The 23,795-nt window shown below is 47.5% G+C and overlaps 1 protein-coding gene across 1 annotated transcript in view; it reads left to right on the top strand.

The window, feature by feature from the left end:
* The window catches only part of LOC128722247 (basement membrane-specific heparan sulfate proteoglycan core protein), a 90,133-nt gene that overhangs the window by 40,733 nt on the left and 25,605 nt on the right, over nt 1–23,795 (top strand). The window contains exons 7-14 of the mRNA XM_053816092.1: nt 17,913–18,020; nt 18,092–18,223; nt 20,023–20,145; nt 21,052–21,168; nt 21,476–21,630; nt 21,796–21,886; nt 22,546–22,689; nt 23,638–23,770. Of these exons, the coding sequence (XP_053672067.1) occupies nt 17,913–18,020; nt 18,092–18,223; nt 20,023–20,145; nt 21,052–21,168; nt 21,476–21,630; nt 21,796–21,886; nt 22,546–22,689; nt 23,638–23,770 (1,003 nt within the window). The remainder of the gene's footprint in view (nt 1–17,912; nt 18,021–18,091; nt 18,224–20,022; nt 20,146–21,051; nt 21,169–21,475; nt 21,631–21,795; nt 21,887–22,545; nt 22,690–23,637; nt 23,771–23,795) is intronic.

The raw sequence follows: 23,795 nt of genomic DNA, 5'->3' as shown, positions 1-23,795 counted from the left end.
ACGGACGGACGGATGGGGTGGTTCAAGGTTTTCGAGACATGCGGAACGATTGAATCACTTGACATTCCTGTGTGTGTGCTCGTTTTTTTTTTGTTTCCCTCATTGCTGCTCGACGAAATCTTTCGCATTTCTTCTCGCAAACATTCAACTGTTTCGTCGTGTGTGGAGGCGACAAGGGATTGCACACATATCCCCCCAGAGCGTTTAGTTTGCGATGGTAGCGCTGCAACGATTTCCACCCTTCGGCACGCTAACGATGGAATGTAAACACAAATCAACGCAACGTTTGCGGCGGGTGGCATCTTTTCGGTTCGTTTAGTGCGCTGCCCTTAGCGCACTCACCACGGGTTCTTTGGATCGGTGTCAGAGTCCTTGCCCTTGAATGGGTATGTTTTTTCGCTGGAATGGTGCGACTTGGTGGCAGGGAAAAAAAGGCACAAAGGTGGAGAAGAAAGAAGACAAAAAAAACAGACATTAAAAACACACCACCATCAGGACAGCAGGAGGCCCCCGCGAGAGATTGAATGCTAATCGTTTGTTGCGCCTCCCAACTGTCGTTAATTTCGCGCCACCCGAAGTATCCTGTCCATCCGAACGGCACTCGGGATATGAGGCGGCCGCGATGTGCGAGCGAGAAAGCGAACACCATCCGTGGTCGAGAGCCGCCGTTCATTTCCGTGGTCACTCCTGAGCGCGCGCGCTGTTCGAGTCGGCGCAACGATAGTAACCCGCGAGTCTGATACTGGTGGCCTAGTGTCGCGCTACTGCACTCGCCCACAGATCAGTTAGTGCCGGAAAATCGGTCGGTGCGGACGCGAACTCGGCGACTGGACCCTTTTCGGTGGGAAGCAAAATCTTCCACAGCATACGCGCGCTGCCAGGAGTGAGTGATCGGTGATCGTACCGCTTGAAGGGACGTGAAAGGACGTGTTGCGAGTTTTCCTGTTTTTCGCTGTTTAGTGTGCAGTGTTCAGTGTCGGGGTGGACGATTTTCCCGCTCGGTAACGACAATCACCCCATTTCGGGTGGTTGTGTTTTCGCCTGACACTTCATTCATCAGACGAGTACGCCCCTTTCATTTATGACCGTTGCAAACAAGCAGCGTCGTTCTCGTGCGTCGTTTCCGTGTGCTTTGCTGTGTATTTGATCGTGTGCACGTGTGTGGACGTGGGTGGATGTGGGGGGGCATAGGAGGACAGTCAGGGACGTGTCATGAGGGCTTACCTCATCTGGGACGAGGGGGTTCCATCTGCTGGACCTGCCGTGTTGCACATTTCTCATCAGAATCGAAGCTGGCAGAAGATGAAAAACGATCAGATGGGCGAGGGCAACCATGTACGATCGTTTTCCCTTCGTGGAAAAGCCATCACTATGGCGGCCATTCCATTGGTTGTTGTGGCATTCCGAACCGATCGGGTTGCGGTAACACCGACCGCCGGAGCTTGAGTTACGAGTTGTGAAACCGTTTTGTGCCTGCTATTGCACAAGAGCCTAACAAACAGGGGCCAGTCAATTTGTGCTGAATGTCGTACAGAAATTGTACGCCTCGAAAATATGCCCTGCCGTTTTTTTCCTTCTTTTCTTCTTATTGTTTCCGACGTTTCCGCCTAACGGGACATGCCTATTTTCCTGACGATCACTTCTAAGGCACAAGAGGATCTAAAAACGGACCCGGACCGGCCTGTTTTGTGCCTGCTGTTATCAGCGTAGCGTATATTCGGGAATGTCCAATGGACCGGTGACCTGGTTCGCTTACATTGACCTTGCCTTTGCTGGTGATAATGCCTTTGCGTAACATCGCTGATTTGCTTTTTCGGCAAGTTGTCGGCCTCGTGGCATGAAATGATTGGCCTCTGGAATCGGGCAGATCCTCACTCTGAAGCCTGACGCCTGAAGCGCAAAAGAGACGCGCCAGAACAAATCACCTCGTTGCATGGTGGCCTTTAGCGTGAACTAAAAATTAAATATATTCATATGACACATCACCTGTTGTTGGCGGCACGATAAGAATCGACCGGCGACTGCATTCGTGCGTTTCCGTAACCATCCTGCGAGCCGCCTACAGTGCATTAACTTCCATTACCGGCTGGTGTCACCCTGCGCTTTTTTGTTATTCTTTGCCACCATTTCCACTATCTGCTACCGGCGTTGCATCGTCAACATTATCGTGCGATGTCATCGCATTCGTTCATTAGCCGTGTGGCCAGGGCGCCGAAGGGTTCTTGCCGTACCGGGCGGAGGTTTTTTTTTAATCCTTCACAGCAGCAGCAGCAGCAGCACCACCGCATCAGCGAGGCGGAATAATGTCGCGCGCGAGAGAAAAATCAAAACAAAAACGTGATTAACAACCTGACCAAACATTTGTCCGCGTCGCCGGGCGGAAGTTGGCGTGTCTCCGTCGCCCTGTGTGCGACGAGCGACGTTTTACTCGAAGACGCTGGTGGTGGATAAAAGTTAAACTTTGTTACCGTTGCACTCGCGAACTGCTCTCGCCGCGTGTATTATGTTCTGTTTTCACTTCCAGCTCACGAGGGGTTTTTTCTTTTGCGCTTTTTCGGCTTTCGGATCATCCACGAAACCGCCCTGCTAAGCGAAACACCCCCGTGGTGTAGGAAAATTTTGGACCACCTCCCCCGTAGAACGACGCCGCGGAAAAGTGGATAAAAAAATGATTAAATTTTGCTGTCAATTTGTTTGCGCCGCTGATTCGACCGTGTGCGCTGAGTAGTCCGGGATGGGCGGAAAATGCCTCTACGGAGGAAGAAATGCACGACGCGCGCTGGTCGACACCGACGAAAGGTGGGGCAAGAAATGCGTCCAAAGGAGGAGACAAAAAAAATGTATATAAATGCAACATCAAAACATGCTCGCGGGTGGTGGTGGTACAGCGAAACGGAAAGCTTTTACTCGCCGCGTTCCGGGTTTTTCCTTCGTTCGATGGGTGGGAAAAACTGTGGGAAGAAATTTGATTTTCCTCCGCGCTGAGTCCGCTCTCGCACGCCAAACGGTATCGCTAATGGTTACTTAGTTGGGGCATGGTTCTACGCGAGTCGTACAGTTGAAGTATGTGCACACTTCTTACGCTGGAAGAACATACGGCGATGGACGGCGGCGATGATGTGTTGCGATGAATGATGGGCTCTTTTGGGAAGGTTGGACCCTTCCGCGGGTTGTAAAAATTGTTGCAAAAATATTTGTGGTTTTATTATGATCGTTTATCATTTCATCTCATCCCTCGCTCTGGGGGGCAGTATGTCCGGAAAATTGCCGTCCTCCTAATTGCTACGGGAAATAAATCACCCCACAAAGTGCACAACATTTTGCAACTTGAACGTTGCCCAACTTTACACATGGACTTTAGAGGCCTCTCGGCTAAGAACAAAAAATAAATAGTACACCCCACAAACACATTCCCCGACGGGTGATGGGTTTGCCTTGCGCCGATAACCTTTCGGCCGATTAACGATGGACCCCGAGCATGGTCGGTGAATAAGGGTTTTTTTTTGTGCGTTCCAACAACTCCACCGATAAGCGTAGGAAGTGCGACTGATCAGTCCCGCCTCTGGAGGCGACCGATCAACGGTTGGTTTCAAACACAAAAACTCTCAATGAACGGCCGGCGTGGCATTAGATCTTCATGTTCGACCCCAGCGCTTGATAGGAGCCAGCCATTATCTCTCGCGTTGGTCCACGCTCGGTTGCTATTTATTATTATTCTCATTTTCACGCCACACAGCGAGAAGGCCGCCCGTCAGGGCCGTATCCTTTTCCAAGGCGCTGCGGGCTCAGAAAGGAAAGCTCGAGAGGCCGGGTGGCAGCCGTGATGTCAAATGTCGGACTGTCGGTGTTCCATTAAAACCAATATACATCCGCCGGAGCGTGCTGATAGCGGTTATGATGCGTTCGCGCTTCTTCCGATTCCAGCATGGAGCAGATTAATTAAATTTAACCTTGCAGGCTCGCACATAGGCCCAGACGGAAAGTAGGTTGGTTTTGAGAGTACATATTTTTTATTTTATTTGCCATCGTGTGTGTTGTCTCATCACAATCCGCCAGGAGATTGGTTTTTGTGTGCTTCGTGTGTCGATTTGGAGGTTTCGAAATGATGAACAACCGTCAGTATGATGCGCATTGGTCGATGCGAAGGGCTGCTAATGAACATGCATCGAGTTTTAATCCACCGCATCTCAGACAATGTGGAGAAATGTGAGTGTGAAGGCTCGAGATGGGCTATTTTGCACAGCCCGTGTAATTGTCTCTTCGATCAATCAACGGGTGAAATAATAAATTAGCTTACCGAGAACCTCTGGCACAAAAAAAAACGTTTTTTTCCCCCAATAAGCTACTTCCTCTGGCCAATGCTGCTGGACGTGTAATGATCCTTAACCCCGGTTTCGGCAAAAAAAAAAGAAAAACTGACACACCATCGATTTTTGAACCGGTGCCACCTGGGCAGACGGTTCGGTGTAAAGGATTCCGTGCAACAACTATCACTGGCACGTCTGCGAGCGAAAATCAGCTTTGTAAGAACCAAGCCAAGCCCAAGCCCTGTCGCGCAGCGTCATCCTTAAGAGGATATTCCGGCACCGTCCCGGAAGTGGCTCCCGAAATAGCGCCACAAAATGCGTCTGCCAACGCACGAGGGCACCCTCAGCAGCCAGCTTTCCCGTCGGAATAATGACATTAAAAAGTTAATGGCCGCGCGGACACTAATTGACTTGAGGACTTCTGGGGAGGGAACGCCGCCACGCGTGGAAAAGGGATGCTGCACGAGGGGTGCGATTTTTAAACATCTTAAAGAAAAACAGTGCCCTTCCACAGCACGGACGAAACGTTGCGCCTGAAAGGCGTCGTTTTTTTCCCCCACTCGATATTCGCTCTTGAATCGGTCGCCCAGTTGCTGCGTGGCGTCCCAATCCAGCTTCCAGCATCATCGTGGGGCAAATATGGCGGAAAATAGCGTGAAGCGGACGCCTGGTACGATCATGACGCACTGCTCGAGATCACTCGCGGTATGCTATTTTCTGCATCAGAGTCACGTACGGCAAAATAGCATCGTGCGGGCACGGACAAAGTGCATCACTGTCACGGTGGCCATGTATTGGCGCCACAAAGTTCGCCGGCTTTAACGTCCGAGATCATCATCAACTGCGGTGGGTCTTGCGGCTGCTACTTGCTGGTGGTCAATGCTCACTGGATATAGATCGATCGAACGCAACGGCGCCAAACCCGACCGACCCCAAGGTCCGGGAGGAATCATAAATTACTCAATTGAAAGTAACGCAAACATTAGAAATGCACTTCAATTCGCGCCACGCCAGGCTCCGTGGAGGGTGGTTGAAATCAACTCACCTCCCCCCCAGCGCCACCAAGAGCACTTTTCCCTGGGATGAATCGGACCGGGTTGTTCCTTGGAGCTCGGTGCTGACGTGGAAAATGCCCGTTGATAAATTAATACAGATTATCTAGCTGCCGCAACTCGCCCCGGAGCAAAGCTGACGAGTTGACGGATGTCCGCACGCCCCCCGTCAGGCCAGGTCACAACCGGAAGAACGGTTCTCGGCCCCTTCCCAGGGTTGCGCGGTTAATTTTTGCCCGCTTTTCTTTTCGCCTCGCCACTTTCACGGAGAGGAAAGATGATTGGCCCAGGCTAAGGATTAGTGTGTCGGGGTCTTAACGAATCCCTCTTTAATGCGGCTGGCTTCAGCCAGCCCGCACACACCGGGTGCTGTGGGTGGCCGTTCGGTCCTAGTCACATCCGGCCCTTTTGCGTGGAAGGGCGGCTCAAAAATTGTGTAAATAATGGAAACTATTAATATTAATTGACCAGCCTGTGGGAGTGGGGGCGAAAAACTATCCACAATCGAGTTCGAGCTCTGGACATTCGCTCATCCAAGGGTTGGATGCTGATGTGCATACGCGTTTATTTTAAGCGACTGGTTGCGAGATCCTGTAATATTGACCGCGTCATGTGCTAGAAACCGGCTGGCTGGGTGGAAGTGACGGAAGCCAAAAATTCATCGCCTGCGAGTGTCTGTGTGTGTGTGTGTCTGTTTGTGAGTGTGTTACGACCGGGAGAGGGCGTTCTATTGTTTCTGGGTGGCCGTTGTTGCTGGGAAACAACCCGGTCGGGGTGCTGCTGTGGCCACCTTCGGTCCATGCTGGTGTGCCGGTGAATCACCCGACGAATCCAGGTCCCAGGTCCCGGGATTGTCCTAAACGACGGGCGTGTTCGGCGCCGCGGTGGATGAAAAATGCATTCCACACGTTGGCAAGCCGCCCTTTGGCTGGCCGTGCTGCTGCTGGCAGTTGTAGGATGCGCTCACGGACAAGGTAAGATGTTTTGTTCTCGAACGTGTGTTTGTGTGGGTATGGAGCAAGTGCAATGTGGTGTATTTAGGGGGTGAAGTTCTGCTGAATTCTGAACAAAAACTAAAAATCTGAAGAGGGTTTTTGTTCATCGCGTTGGTTAAAAAGATGAACACAGCGAGAGTTGATTGGATATGTTTTTCGTTTTCAACTTAACTAGTCAGTTATTCGAAATTTACAGTAGATGACTTATCATGTAAAGGACGAACATGTTTTTTTGTCATAAACATTCTTTAGTTAAAAATTCACTAGTAAATAATAAGCTGAGAAAATGTTACGTTTTTATTAATAATTTTAGACATCGGGACATAGGTGAAGAAAAGAAATGTTTTTACATTGAAATGAATAGTAGCAGTACGAAGCAAGAAATTACATATTTATTAATGAAAAGAAAAATTAATTACATGTGTACAAAAAATTACAAGTTTTCTATTGTAAACAATTATTCCAAATGATTTATTTTCCTGCTTTTATTAATGTCTTTTTCGTTTTGAACGTTATACGCTTTGAAACCCCATATAACGTCGGCATTTAATTTTGAAGAAAATTCGATATTCGATCCACCAGAAACGCTGCTGTTACACTTTAGTTCTACTTCGAATGGTTCCCAACTGAATACGACATACGATTTATAGATTTTGTTCTAACTGTTGCATTAAATTTGATCTTTTTTATTGTCCGGTGTTATATTTCAAAAAAAAATGGCGATGGGTTTCTGATAGGTTAAATGAAAGGCAGTATTATTAGAAGGTTGTTTCCCTGTTCCTCAAAATGCATTCTTTTTATTGCTGGAATCAATTTAAACAGCCTAGTAGCGCACTTCATATAATAATAATAATTTAAGTTGAACCTATAGCTTTCGCAACAACTGCAACACTTCTTCCATGCCGTCAAACAAACTCATCAATAGTAGCGCCCTACTAAAATGCCTTATGGTAAAACCTCACCCAAAACTCAAACTATTCACCGTACCCAGCTCAGGTGTACGGCGGCATTGCATTTCATCCGTCTGTGCATACCGTATGCCGAAATATGGCCGCATCAGGAGGGATATTTTAAGAAATTTCTCCTCCCCGAGGCAGAACGAAAAAGGCTCCCCTACGGTGTGCACTCGCATCTGCCAGCGATTTCGGTGTTCGATTTTTATTGCCCTAATCCCCAACCAGCGTTCAGTCAGCGTTCCTGATGACGCGGTTCAGGGCACTGCAAATGCACATATGCACCACAGAGGGCATGTACTGCAACAAAAGCGCCGGCAAACCATCCCATCCTACGCACCAGCGCACAGACAAACGTTCTCGCTTTTCTGGATGCGTAACGCGATTGAAACGCCGCGTGATGGAAAACAACAGAAATCAAAACAGCGCGCACCTACACGACGGGGTTTGCAACCAACCCACCGCCCGCCTCCCATACTCAGTGGGGGTGCATGAATAATTCAGAGACTGCACCCACACACACACACATGCCAATGGCGCGCGCGTCATCATTGTGGATGGCAGGACTGGCGCCCGAATGGTCACAGTCAAGCGGATCGCTAAGCATCTCTCCGGCGTGTGTCGTGATGGTTTTTTTTTTTTTTTTGGGGGTGTTTTCCACAAGCGACGAGTTATTTTGGGGCACTCTTACCCCAATTGCCTCTGCGCCTACAAGGCAACACTGGAATCCGAGGGCGAATTGGTGCTCATTTCTCAAACTAATCCTTTCTTCGCGCCCCGTGTGTGTGTGGTTTTGACTGGGCACATGGTGATGGGTTTTTAGCGATAGATTTTTGTTTCCGCGGCGGTTCATGTGCAGCAGTTGCATCCAGCGAAGAGTTTGAAAAGGGACACGCGCGTTCGCGGTTCGAGAATAGAGGGGTGAAGTCGAGACGACATCGATGTGTGGAACGACAATTCCGAGTGCAGGCAGCAACATCCCGAAAAAAAGGCCCAGGCGAAATCAATTAAAAATCAAGCCTCTCTATTTTAGTTTCACCTTTTTTTTTTCATTGTTCACCGAATCCTTTCACTCTCTGTGCTATCGATCCGGCGGCTAGTGTTGGCGGTGACCCTATCGGTCAATTTTTTTTCCATTCTCTCTCTTTCTCTCTCTCTCTCTCTCTTCCGGGTCGTTACTAGCACTTTTGCCGGTGCCAAAACAACAACTCCCCCTTTGCACGTGTTTCAATTGCACCAGAAAGCGTGCGGTCTTCATTCTTTTTCTGTTGCCGATGCTACCAATTCGTTACACACGGATTCTCGTCGCCGCCGCTCGATCGCTTACACTATTCGGTGCCTACAAATAGTAGGGGGCCAGTGTGCGGCCAATTTGATGAGCTAACGATTCCGATTCAACGCGCCATTTGTCGCATTTCATTAAAATCACATCACGCCGGTTGCCCTCCCATTTCCATCGCCTCGAGACCCGGGAGGGATTAGTTGTTCTGGTGTTGTAACTTGTCGCACTATCCCTACCGCTAGCTCTCCCCTTATGGCATGGTCACCGTTCCATGCCCATCGACGGCGCCACCATTCCCGTCCGGGGGATCCGAATCCGAATTGTGGGGGAGGGGATATATGGAAAATTCGTTCGCACACTACTCGAATGGAGAACTTGTGAGGGAGGAACTCCGATCTTCGCCACATTTTGGAACTAATTGACATTTTCTATTTCGGTTCGGTTTGAGAGGGCCTGGGAAGGTGGGCCTGGGAAATCCGAGCACCACCGCCGTGGGGGCGTATTCTGTTCGCCCTTCGCCCGCGACGGTAAATGATTAACTTTTCGCGCCATCCGACACCATCATCATCGTCTCGGTTGGCGTCTTCGTCAGTGGCGTTGGAACGTTGCTGTTTTTTTTCCCCCCCAACCAACCATACGAGTAGGCGACCGCCTTCGCCTTGTGTGTGGCGCCGAACCAGCGAGAAAAGCCATATTTATTTTCACACGAATGCAACACCATCACCATCAGTGGCGCGCTCGGAGGCGATCGCTTTTTTGTTTCAAATTTGGGACAGCAAAAATTCCTTCCATCTCCCTCGGGTTTGAGTGCTTCTCGCTATTTATTTATTTTTTTGTTGTTGCCGTTCTTGTTGCTCCTTCCGAATGGGCGGTTTTCGCTGATGGGAAAATGTGCATCGTGATCTAATTTCGAACTTTCCCTCCCACTTTCCCAAGCGACAGGTGTGTGAGGTGGCACTAGCGGGAAGGGGAACTAGCGCCATCTCGTGTCCATTCAAGTTTGATGGCTCCATCGGTCGTCGCGGGTGACCAAACCGCTAATGGATTCCGGATCGACACCCACGAATCCGTGCTCGGGCAGATGCCGAGGGTTGCCTCAATAATTCTTCATTAGTACAGATCAACTTTCGGTCTGTCAACTTTTGCCCGGGTGTGTTTGCCAACTCGCGGGACGAGATGGGAATAATTTAAAGCATATCTTTCAACCCTCGCAGATTGATGCTGCTCGCGCTTGTCATCTTTGGCCTGCGCTGGAAGGTGGCGTGATATGGGGATCCGTTCCGTTTTTATTTTAGTTGCTCCCTGTTCCGGATCGGATGAAGTGCTTAATGCGATCTTTGCCACATCGAATAGTTTTAATTTTATGTTCGTCACATCTCGGCTGCTGGAATGGTGAAAGTTGACGGTGGATTCGTGAAGAGATGGCAAAGCAAACGTTTTAAAATCAAAAAGATTTTTTTTTACCATTTCTTTTTTTCAAACACACCCGTTGGGTAACGTTTTTATGTAGAATGAAAATCCTTTCTTTTCGCCTCGAACAGCTGTGTGGTATTTTTTCGTTGTTGGTGATGCAGTACTGTAAAGTAAAGGGTTACGCCGCCAATCAACCAGAATAACGACTCTAAACAATCCTAACGAATTAAGTCAAAATATCGTATCCGATTACCGGTGGGCGGAAATCGAACGGACGACGGCTTTCACACAAACAACCTGTGATATGCAGCACATTTTTTCCCCCATTTTGCCTTTAGTTGCGTTTCTATGCGACGGGGAGTTTTTTTTTTGTTGCTACCATAAGCATATCCTAATGAGACTCAACAACACCGAATGTTCGTTGTTCATGAAATTCACCGAAGGATTGCAGGATTTCAACTCCGTTCTAGCAGGTGGGGAAAACATGCCAAAAATAAAACCCCCTCTTTGATTGGTAACAAAATGCGAAACAAATGGTTCCCGTAAAACTGTACCGTTAAATTGGAGTTCCGACGAAAGCAATCGTGGCTGTTCTGTTGCTACACTGATTTCCAGCACTGAATCAATTTCCCATCCCCCTAATGAAGTATGTTTTCTTCAGCTGCAACATACATGGGCGAATTGGGAGAAAAAGAAATTGATCCATAGTGCTACACGACGACGATGATGATGATGATGATGATGCTGCTGTTGTTGATGAAGATACAAATGACGTTAACCCTCCCGAAGTGCAGGATAATAGACAAACCTGTCCAGCTGGGCTGGTGTCCGCTCCCCCAGTGAAGTGGGCGTAGAGTGTGGGATGCATTTTCACACCCCCATGCGCTGGAATACACGGAAATGGCTGGGCTCGGTCACGTATTTAATAGAAAATGCAGCAGTCCGTTCGTTCGTTCCATCGTGTTGTGTTTAGGTCGCATCCGAGCGCCCGGGAATAATGATCTAATATTTATTCCATGCTTTCGCTACGACGAATGCACTGACGAAGGTGCGCTGGTGAGGTTGTGTGAGTGAGTGGGTGGGTTTTCGCTTTTCTTCCCGTGCATCGTTGGGACAAAACTTTATCCAATTACTTCCCGACTGGCGACCGTCCTCAGCAAGTTTAGGTTGGCTATCCAATTGGATAAATGGTGCACAGGATTTTCTCTTTTAAAATCACAGCCCTTTAGACCAGGTATGTGGTTCACTAAAAAATCCCCGCTTCAAAAAGATTATTATTTAAAAATCGAATGCAACCACTTCCGTTCGTCGCTCATTTTCATTACGTGCAATGAGCCCGATTTTGGTGTTTTGGTATAATTGATCCAACCATCGCTACTAAAGCACTTCCACTTCCTGGATCATATCCACTCACGGTCGTCGTCTAGACAAGGGAAAACCACCATTACCACGCGACCTAGTAAACAGTTTATCGTGTGCTGTTCGCGGTCTCTTCTCGCTCACCGGGAAAGGACTTCTGTCTGCATACATTCATAATCCTTACGGCGAATCGGTTGCTCGCTCGCGTCCAATTGCACCCACAGTACTGAGGGGCGCTTGATCCTTCCAACGGTTTCGATGATTTGTGGCAGCTTTACGTCGTCTTCCATTGTGACACTCACAGGGCGGCCACATGGATGGGTCGATTAATAGATGGCTCAACGGAAGCCACCCTCGGGACCGAGCAACGGCTGTCACCCCAACCCCCCGAGGGGAGGGAAATCCTTTTGATTTGCATTTAGTCGTCGATAAACAAATGTATTTGATATCCTCTAAAATTGTTTACAGTCACGTTATCGAATGTTCGCGGCGGTCGCACCGGGACCATGTTCGTGTCCGTTCGACCGTCCGTTTCCGGCGCAGGATCCTTCCGGTCGCAGGACATCGATGCTGCTCATTACTTTTTTCCAACCACCCCCCCCCCCCCCCTACCCATTACACGGTGGCTGCTTGGGAAAAAAAAGGAAAAAGGGGCCCCTAGGAAAGTCAAACGACCGCCACGGCCCAGGGCTGCGGTTCACTTATTATTTTTATCCGTTATCCTTAAATACGCGATCCACTATTCGGCATCCGCTTTTCCGGCTGGGTGGAGAGAACAGCGCGTACACGCTGATGTGATTTATAAATGTAGACATTTTAGCTACCGCCGCGAAAAGCACTTAGCGAAGAAAGGAGGTTTTTTTTTGTTCGCGCTCCAACCATTGTAGAGTAGGGCGGTAGATTTGGGTAGGTTTTTTTTTGTGTGTGGTTCCCCGTGTACTACTCGTCCGTGTAGTGCAACGACTGCTGGCAAGGATGGGGTCGTGAAGGATGATTTTTACGACAAATATTCATAATTTTTTTTTCTGCCCTTATCCCGGGGGGGTCGATCGATAGCAACGGTAGCGGTTGGTATGATGACGATAAAGAAGAATTATCATCATTAATGGGACGTGGTTTCGCGGGGAGTTTTGCGTAGATGTTAAGCGACGCGATGTGTTGCTTCCGTTTGTTGAGAAACGAACAGCATATTTGACTCGGAATGTACCGTTTGATCCGCTGTGTTGTGTTGGTATCGTTATTTTTTCATTAAGGTAAATGCTCGTGTACGAGACATATTGAGGCACTACTTAGTGTCTTGATTAAACTGCCGTTTCGATTCAATTCGAAGGTTTATCAATGTTTATTGGATATCCCCATTCGTCACAAAACTACGATTGGAATGGAATTATAACTATTCTTTTCATTGCTAAAAATATTGCTTTCCAAATGTGCTCATTACTTTCCAAATAAATATATATAGCAGATGCAGTTTTAGCGAATAGAGATGAAAATTTCCTACATTGCCTCAATCTTCAATCTAATCACGGTGTGTGCCAATTCGAATCGCTCCTAGAAAAATTCCATATCATCCCATCTCGGGCTTCGACATTCCGAAACAAACTTACGCTGGTAGATTTTTTTTAAATTCACACGAACATTCCTCTCCAACCGTGCAGCAACTCACACTGACGGTGGAACCGCGTCGAAGCGGCATGGATATGCTAATGTCAGCACAGTCAGTCCACCAGGTTGGCACTGTCGCGACCTGGACGGTTCTCGAACGACTTTCCAGGAAGAAACTAGATCAAAGCGGTCGAGCAAATGCGATAATTATTTCTCGCAGTCCCAACGTTCGGTTGGAATCTGCTTTTTCAACGATTTTCGCATATGTGCTGCGCCTGCAACGAGCCTCCTTGGCATCATCCCCTGGCCACCTACGCCACCGAAACCCTTAGCTTGGGGGGGTGTAAACCTGGCTTGGGTTAACGCTTCGCCGGAAGGTTAAAAGCGCAACGTGTGTACCGTACGCGACGATGGCTGGTCGGTGCTGCACTCGGTTTGAAAACAAAAAAAATGATGAGTCGGGAAAAAATCGAAGCACCCTCGCTTATGGGCCTTTCTCCAGATCGCGGCTCATCGTTGCAGTTGCGTTAAAGTAGGTAGCGTAACCGTAAGTGGGCCGTCTAGTGGAAAACAGTTTGTTTGCACTCGAAAATTAAATGACGAACGGCTTCAACAATTCGATCGATCCGCGTCTTCTGGGCAGCTTCTTTTGCGAAGACCGTTAAAGCACCAGACGAACCGGAGTACTAACTCTCGAGAAGTGAGTTGTCTCTGGCGGGTTATTATTATTAACGCTCGTTTAGGGTAGCTCAGCAAAATTTTCTATTTTGGTTTGGGTTTTTTTTTCTTCGTAAGCGTTAAAACGATTGTCTTTTAGGGCTTTATTTTTAGCTTTATACATAATTGTTTAGCCAATGAGTTAGCTCCAATATTCATTTTTATGATTATGGCAATTATGACAATCGAATATTGCTTGTAACAATGTTTAGCATTATTTACACACCAAAATCATCGCCTACTACACACCTTCGTTTGTGCCAGTCAGTCATTAAGTACGAACAGACTTATTCATTACGCTCGAACACTGCTAATGGCGTGATTCCACTCGATTCAATTTGATACAACAACTTCAATGTGGCAATTCTGGCTGACATATTTTCAATATCCTGTCAAACTTCCTGCCTGCTAATGGATTCGGACCGCTTCGTGCATGCATATGCTTATGTGCTTTCAAAATATGAAACAAAATTCGGATTGTTTTACCATTGTGCCACAATCCCATCCTGGAAGGACACGTGAATTTCCGTTCCATTTGCAGCTCGACTCAAAACACTCGTGTTGGAGTGGGGAACAAAGCAGGTGGACCAAACGGTACAAAAACACCCCAGCAAAACTCTTTCAGGCGAGCTTTGGCGGATGTAACAACACGTTACAGGACGGCACTGACAGCGCGCGCGAAACTCGAATCCCCGAAATGCGCTCTAATTGATGAAAAGTTTGAAGCGCAACGACGATTTGCAGCTCACCTCGCATAGTATCGCATTACTACTCCCGTGCCAGCCCGATTCTAAGGTCGGGAACTTTTCAGCACGTCGAGCCCCGGATCCGGTAAACGGACCCTCCCGGCGTGTCCGTATTTTCTAGAGAACAGCCAGCAAGGCTGCTGTGGTGGATGAAAGCTCAGGAAAGAAGTCCTCGGGAAAAGCGCACACACGACACACGAGCATGAGATGGAGCGGACCAAAAAATAAACCACCACCCCAAACACATCCAAACCCAAACCCCCGGTCGGACGGGAGCGCTCGAACAGAAGGGCGTCAGGTTGTGTTTTTTGTTTAAAGCTTCGTTTTTGGCTTGATTGAATTACACCGGCAGCGGAATTGTTCTTTTGACCGTACTTATCTAATGCCGATGTTGAGGTGGCGGGTTGAGTGCACGGACACCTTCCCAGGACCACCGACCATGGCGCCCGGACGTTCGTTTGGTTGTCGATGTTAGTCGGCTTCAACGCTCCGTGAAATAGGACACCATACCCCGCCGTGGTTCGGTCGTCCGCCGAGAGCGAGAAAGTACCGTATTTTCGTGTACGGGGAATGTTTCCGGAACCGGGTGAAAGTTTTGCGATGATCTAACTGACGAATGCGAGCCTTCCGACCAGGACGCATCCTTGTTTCTCTCGGGCTACCGTCAAAACAACAGGTGGGTGAGTACAATGAATCCATTTTTGCATCCTTCCGGTGAGTTAGGTGCATCTACAGGCCGTGTAATCGATTAAAAAATCATAAGAAGCCTACTCTGTGGTATAGACCGGATTAATGACGTGATATTGCTTGCATTCCCAACCACGAACGACCACCGTCAGGTCAAGCAGGATTCAGGATCCAAATTCAAAACAAGTTTTCCGACCAGGTTTCCAGTTCTGGTGCCGTGTTGCATCAGCGTCACGGGTCGAAATTTGAAGACATCCTTCTCGTTCCACGCAAGGCTTCCACCTGGAGGCAATAGTGGGATGAAGCAACGCTCACGATGTACCTGTATCTCTCGATGTTCTGCGGCCATAGCCTCCGCTTTTGTCGACTGAGCCGCGAGTGATGGAAGTATACAGGACGTGGAGTTTGGAACAATTTCGCACACGAGGCAAACTAACGGCGACCGAAAAAATCATCCCTTTCCAACCTCGAGTAGCGTTCGAAAACGCACTGTGTGCTAGAGGTCATTGGCGAGTTGTTCAAAATCTCTCAATCGAAGATATCAATCGATAACACGTTCGCGGCCATCAGTTTGGATGACATGGGTGTCTCCGTTTTTTTTTTTTCGTTGGCTGGCTCGCTTTCCCTTAAAACAGCATCAATCCTAGGGGGCTGAAAGATAACCCGCGCTTGATATCGAATATCAATGGTAAATCGGGCACTATCGGGCTGGCTAGTAGCATCATCGATGAGCGTGTGCTCCAGCAACCAGCTCCTGGTGGAAATGGACGCTCCACGAGATCAGATTGCTTCCGAAGTGGAACTTCACGTGAGTAGCGTGCTGTACTCGAAAGTTTTTGACTAGTTGGTAGGGCGATGGGACCACGTCCTTTTTTTTCGGCTGCAGCACGTTACAAGCCGAAACGTACTTGGCGGCGGAAAGTACCTCTCGTATCCGTCGCGTTCTATCAACTGGTGTGTCACCGTGCACAATAGCGGTGCCATTTGATCGAAGCGAACCGGTGGGTATGGGCGATGGTCGTTCGATTGATCGAGTGTCAAACGATACTAGAGAAGGTGATTGAAAGATTCCCTTATCCTAGGTTACGTTGAATTCAATACGTTACAGGAGTAAAAAAACGGGTCATGTTGAAGGTCGTAATGTGAAGAAACAAAAATTATTGTATATGGTTTCAATTGCACGATAACCTATCCTATAAGATCGGTCATAAAGTGGATAAAAAAACAACAGCGTAGGTGTTGATCGACACTGTTTGACCTTGCGGAATCTCAACCCACCTAAGATGCAGCGATATTTGCATGCTTAAATACCTCGACACACCGATCGCCAAGCCGATTAGTTTAAACGACATTTCGTAAGGGCGAACAAGCGCATTGATATCATCGGTGTTCCAATTAGCAACAATTAGCGCATGCCAGGGCGGCGTGAACCTGCCCTTCGCTAAATATTGGGTCATGGCTCGGTAGCACAATCGCAACACGCTTTCCATGCTGCGAATTGAGCATTTTGCAACTGGTTTCTTGTGGTTATCGATCCAAGCTATTTTTTTTCTTTATTCTGTGTCAGAGTTTTTCTATTGTTTTCATTAACAAAGTTTTATTTTTGTCTTTTTTTAAGACCACTTTTTTTTGATCACTGAATATTTATCTACATTCGACATAAACGTTATGTGATTAACCTGTCTATTTTGGCTATTTGTTTTCATTATTACTATGTTTTCACGGGTTTTAGTATTTTTGTTTTATATTACTTAGGACGGTCGATGACCGTATCCTTTGATTTTAAACTTCTCCTTGTGTTATATGTTACCGAAGCTTGACTTCAGTAAAGTTTTCTCCGTTAAAGATACGATTGCAGCAACGGCTTGATAAGATGTCGATAGCTTTTGGACAAAACCATTCAACGCTTAGTTTTACATTGCCAATTTTAAATTAAGTTTTTATTGACACACAAAAGTGATTGTTTTTTGGAATACGTTTTTTGCGCAATTAGTATGTTTCTAATCGTAAACCATCGTACTAGCTCTCAGTATTTTTTTATTTAAATTGCATATAAGGACAATTTTACAGTTTAAGAAATAAATTGATCGTCAAATTAAACTACAAACTTGTCGTAAACATTATGAATTTCAAAGCTTATCGTTTTTTCTTTAGCATATCTTTTGTCCTTAAGTATAAGAATATACAATTTTGTGCTTAATGGTTTGGTTAGCATTAGATTTGTCAGATACGATAAAAACATACCAAAATCTGGGCGACATTTCCCCCCTAACAAATTGCACCAAAGCCACAACCGCATAATTCGCTTGAAACGGCGGCAGAATCCGGAAAAGGATTTTGCCACAAGCTGCACAAGCTCTCCACTCACGATGTCGTTGGAAAATCCTACCACACACACACACACAAAGTGGCCAAGCGAGTCGGGTCGTTCTACAACCCCCATGGCACGGGCAGTGAGCTTCTTATTACTATTCCGTGCCCATGTAGCCGTCGCCAAAAAGACCCCGAAACAAAACGAATCGGAAACGGGCTGCTAAGCTGCCCACCGGAAGCTCCCACGCGATTGGTATTCGAAGCTGCCGACACCCGCGAAGTGTTGATTGTGTGGCCTTCCGGTCGATTTGGTCGGCCACCAGTCTAACAAGGGAGTTAGATCTCCTTTCGGGAGGAGCTTGAAAATCCACCACGATGAGCTCCGACCGAACTCTGGCGTGGGAACTGGGTGTGGAAAGGCTTTAGAAAAATCACCCCTTACTAACCGTCTACCTTCTTCACTTTTTTTTTCTCCACCAACAGAATGCCGCAACAACGAGTACACTTGTGCGGACGGTAGCTGCATCAGCGAGTCCCATCGCTGTGACGGATATGATCACTGCCCGGATGGTGACGACGAACTCGACTGCAGTAAGTGGTTGCTGGTGGTGCGTTAGTCCCGACCAGATCTGACCGGTTCCTTTCTTCTTTTACATGTCCAGCAACGGATTACCCTGCGTGCGATGAAACGAGCGAATTCCACTGCCAGATCGATGGATCCTGCATCCCAAAAAATGCCGTCTGCGACAACCACGTGGACTGCACGGATGGTGCGGACGAACGAGGATGCGGAGGTAAGTGCTAGTGGCCATCGGTCCATTTGAGACGGCCCACCGACGGTTGACCAACGAAATCGACCACGAGACTCCACGACTCCTTCGTGCGTAAACGTAAGCTTTCCAACTTTTTCGCGCATGCCGCATATTCCTGATTGGAAACTGACCGGAACCAACCACGCCGAAACTCAAGAAAAGGGCAGCAGTAAGGCACGCTTCTTCTGTCCGCTGGGCAAGTTCACGTGCGGTGATCGGTCCTGCGTGTCGATCCTTGGCCGATGCGACGGCAAAGTCGACTGCCCGCGGGATCACGCGGACGAGGATGAATGCCGTAGGTTGCGTTCCATTTTTCCCGTTCGATGACTAATTCCTCACGGAGGGGTTCGCTGGTCAATAAATGTGTGTTTTTCTCCTTCACGCACCCCGGACGCACGCACACTCAACAGCATGCCCGAGGAACACTTGGCAGTGCGATTACGGCCAGTGTATTCCGCTCGAGCAGAAGTGCGACGGAAACATCGACTGTCCGGACGACATATCCGACGAACGGGGCTGTCCCAGTAAGCGTCTCGCCTATTGCCTCGTGCTTTCCCAAGCCAAGGGAGGATGCACACACGTATCATTACCATTGCATTAACCGCTAGTGCACGTAGCGCAGAGTAACAGCATTGGTAGCTTGCTGCATGTCCACTTTTCTGGTAGCCCCATAGTTGTGTTCTTTCCATCCGGTTTGCATGCTTTTTTAAAAGTGGAACACCCACGGAACCGCCACCGGCCACCGGGCAAAGGTAAAACAATCAAACGAACTCCCCCTGGCACGATGATAATCAACCGCGCACTCCTTTTGCTGCACTCCATCTCCATCGGGCTGGGCGAAGGGTTTTCCACGGCTTCCAGGACACGTAGAGAGGACGCTTCGCTTCGATCAATATAATTTAACGCGCCCGCACGAAGGAGACGCGTGTGTTGCATGATTGAATTGAGTGGGTTTTGTGTGGCGGCGGCGGGTAAGCTAAGCCTTAGGGTAGTTTTGGGGATTCACATTTCGATCTATAGGTTCCACGCGATATGATTAGCTGCCCCGGATCCCGAGTGAAGTTGGTGCGTGCCTGTTGTCTGTGCTGTTAGGTTTTTTTTTTTGCTCCTACCAACTATCGGCAGACTAGTGGGGTGGCTCTGCATGGAAGCGAAAAATTGACGAGAAAAAACAACGGACGAAAAATTGGCATGGGAAAATGGAAATACGAAATACGGAAGAAACATACAAAAAAAAAAACGAACCCACGCAAAAATCCCCCACCGGAGGGAATATTAATTGACTTTCGTGCCGGGACTAATGGGGTTTTTCTTTTTTTGCTTTGCGAAGGGTGTTGGGTACGCGTGACGCTTGTGACTGCATCCCCGGCAGTTGCGTTCCCTCTGAAAAGCGGGAAAAACAGCCCCCTCTGTATGCTAGAAAAAAGTGCCCCTTTCGATTGATGGGCTCCCATCTCACTGGCATACGGTTGATTGAAACAGGACGTTTGATACGCATCGTTTAATGAGCTTTTTTTGAGCATGATTCCCCGTAATTCCACGGCGAGGCGTTGTGCCTCTCCCTCACCGTGTGGGTGTTGCGATTTTTCGGACATTTTTGGGGTGCAACTCCCCTCCAAAAAACGATTCACTGGGAATTTTCCACCCCTTTCGAAACACGCAAACGTAGACAAACGAACGCGACCGACGGTGCGGACACACGCAACACGTGCCGTAAATGGCGCGAAAACGCGAACAATTTTTCCGGCCCCATGTCGTCACTAATTCCTCACGTGTTTTAGACCCCCCGCGCCCGTGCTCGATCCGCGAGTTCGAGTGCCGGTGGGACAAGCGGTGTATACCGATCGAGAAAAAATGCGATAAGGTGTATGACTGTGAAGACCGAACCGACGAGCAAGTTTGCGGTAAGTGTGCATTTTTCGCCCACCGTTTGCCCACGTGTGCCTTCCACCCCCCTTACCCATTCCGAGCCGTGATCCTTCCGTTTACGTTTACGCCCACTCGTGTCCTTTGTCCTTTGTCCGTGACCGTGTGTTCTGTGCGTTCGCATTAGGGTTTTGATCCCCACGAGTTTTGATCTGGGGAGCATTTCGTCGTGAGCATCATTTCATCGTCAGAATTTAAATTCCTGCTCTGAAAAGAAGGTCTTGCAATCATGTATTCTTGATCCTTGACATTACATTCTTTGCTGACGCTGTCCATCCAAAGGTGTTGGTTGTAGAGTTAAATAAATGGTGGTGGTGAATGTTATTGATTTGCATCGTTTATTGTCAATTAGATTAAAACATTATAAATATTGATCACCTGCTGTTACTTCCAGGAGTAAGGTTGTAGAATTTCTTTAATGTTATTTTGTTCTTTATGGTAAACAATACCCCAATGCATTAGCGTGTAGATTGTTGTAATATTGTTTCAAATTCGATTCCTCAAGAATCAATTTGTTATTTGCCTCTTAGCTCTCCCTTTGTCCTGTTCCAGTACGTCCTCGGTGTGACTAACAAACTTTTGCGTTGTGACTCTTATTAACACTGCATCCCTGGAACCCGGAGCTGCGCTTGCTCTCTCGCTCGCTTGACCCATATACTAATCTGTGCGATGAATTATTTCTTTCTTTCCCTTCCCCCCAAATCGCCGCTAAACGTTAAACAAAAACGCTACTCACTTGCATGCCGCATGGTTCTTTTTTGCGCAAACAAAAAAATCACCACCAAAACCGTCATCTCTCGTCCCGCGCATGGCCGCGTTCCATCTAAATCTGTCTCGATTTCCACGTGGCGGCGTTCTCGTTCCCGACGGGCACGACGCTGCAGACTGCACCGAGCACGAGTTCCGTTGCGGAAACGGATACTGCATTCCGTTCGTCCAGCGCTGCGATCGCGTGCACCACTGTAACGACCGCTCGGATGAGTTGGGATGCGACTATGCAAGTATGTGATGCCGAAAATATGCACTCTGTCGGAACAGAGCTGGCTCTTTCTCGAGCTTTTTGCGATCGCCCAAGACAAATGGCCCCAGGCCAGTAGCAGCGAGTGTTTGCGTCGAAAAGAAAATGGCGCAAAAGAAAGAAAGCGACAACGCATTACCGAAATATTTTCTTTACATTTACTATCGTTTCTATCACTTATGTTGTTTGCAGCTTTTGTTGAGTATCATTTTCCTACGTTTATTGATACCATTTCGTTTGTATTTGTTTGTTTACATATGCTCCGATCCTATTTTGCGCCTAAACCATAGATCAACGATGCAGCAAGCACGAGTACCAATGTGGTAATGGAAATTGCATTCCCAAGGATGACATGTGCAATGGAATCGACGATTGTGATGATAATACCGACGAAACGGATCCATCTTGCGAAGAGTACATCCAATCGAACTGCGAATCGGACGAGGTGAGGGACGGCCGGGTACCACAAGCTGCAATCTTTGGTTTTGCGGCATTATTCGCTCCTCTTTCTTTTCTTTTCTCATTTTACATTATTATTTTTTTTCTCTCTCTCTTGCGTCCGTCATCCTTCACAACACCCACCGTTCGTTTTCGGTTGTGTCGATTGTAGTATACCTGTTACAATGGTGAATGCATACCGTACTCAAAAGTATGTGACAATCATCCCGATTGCTCGGACAACACCGACGAAATGTCCTGCGGTGGTAAGTGTGGGTCCGCATCGGTCCGCGTTGCGTCTCGTGAAATGAGCATTTCAAGGATCGAAAGAACGCGCACGATCATACAAACGAACGTCCTATCTCAAGCACGCGTCGTGCCCATTGCCTGTGTATGATCTCGTGCATCCAACCTCCTCCTATCTGTTTCATGTGACCGTTTGCTTCCTTTGGCTTCTGTCCGTGCAAAGTTTGAATGTGCCCATATTCATTGCGATCCTTGCGTGCCCATAAGTGTGTTTATGTGTATGTTGCATACATGTTCGCAGCGCCTTTTATGTGTAGTCGTAATCATCTAGTAGCCCGTGTGTATAGCTTTTCTGATCAGCCAAAAAAGGACGATATTTCTGTTACTTGTTGCCCCAAAGGCCAGTAAGAGCTTAGGGTCGTTTTTATCCCATGAAATTAAGTTACGTTATCCATGCAACTTTGACATTTCGGCGTTAGAACGAGACTTAGTTAGAATACAACGTTTTAAAATTACTTATTACTGAAAATGGCATTTGGTAGGAAAATTTGTATCAAATTTTGCCACGAAAAAGGCTACCCTCACATCGGGCTAGTTCCGTAAGGATGAGCTCATCAACCACGCACGACGCACGATTTAGAGCAATCTCTCATCGCAACCAACCATTCTTCCGTAGAACATACCCCACCGTTCAAATCGCTGAGCCGATGTGGCCAGGGCCAGTTCGAATGTAACGACGGCATATGCATTGCGGATTACAAGCACTGTAACGGCATCGTTGACTGCCACGATGAATCCGACGAGACTGGCTGCAACTCTGGTATACATGAACCCCTATTCTCAATACCGTTCTACGGCAGGTTTACGTAGATTATCTTTCTTTCTCTAATTCTACTGGAATGGGCTTTCATAATTGGTATGCCGTATGAGGTGTATTACTTTTAACCAAACTACAACTTTTGTAACCCATAACGGTGGATCCGTTCGGTGGGTGTTTTGTAACCCTTAGTGCTTGGAGTACGGTACAATTAGTAATTTACAAAATTTGAGTTCAGGTGGTTTGCTTTCTGCATGCATGGCACAATATACATCGAGCCGAAGCACACAGCATGTTAGGCAGCTATGAAAAGAATATCGTTTAATGCCTGCTAACAATTCGTCATACCGTTTGTTATGTTCCCTAACATTACTAACATAGCATTCATTCAGCACTGTGGAGGTAAAATTAATCTCACTAATACAATCGATTTCATATCATATTTTTATTCATCAGCATGATAGTCCAAAACAGAGTGCCCCAAAATGTTACCATGCGCAAATCAAGTAACGAAATTAACTTTAACCAAGGTTTCTGACTTGCGGTAGCGTTGAACTTCAACGTGTATAATTGCGCCAATTACAAATGTGGCAGCAGAAATAAAAGGTTTTGGTTTCTTCTGACGAAGGATAGAATACTTTATACCGGTAACAAATCGTAAATCTGTAACGACATTGCTAAAATGGTTACACAATTGTCATTTTTGGCTACAATCAAACGCTTCGCACTAAACGTGATAGTATGGCATACTAACGAACCTGCGACCCAGTGTGACGATGAATGAATAAAGCTCAAAGTTCTGACAGCAGGACTGAGCTTTTTTTCCTTTTCATTTCGCTTGGAAAACATGCTGGAGCAATACAGGGTTGTTCATGACTGATCAACTGTGTAGTCTGTTCCTTTTGGCTAAAATAAGAAATAACAAACCGAATAAATCAAAAACATCAACAGATGAGTGCAGTGCGAACGAGTTCTCGTGCGATGGCCAGTGCTATGAGCTGCGGGTGTACTGCAACGGCATCGCCGATTGTGCCGATGGCAAGGACGAACAGAACTGCATCACCTGCCACGGTGGTGCCTTCCAGTAAGTTGGCCGATGGAAGTGCCTT

The sequence above is a fragment of the Anopheles nili genome, chromosome 2 (assembly GCF_943737925.1).
Source record: "Anopheles nili chromosome 2, idAnoNiliSN_F5_01, whole genome shotgun sequence".
NCBI lineage: Eukaryota > Metazoa > Arthropoda > Insecta > Diptera > Culicidae > Anopheles > Anopheles nili.
The sequence above is the reverse complement of the archived record's forward strand: the minus strand, read 5'-3'. Positions and strand labels throughout refer to the sequence as shown.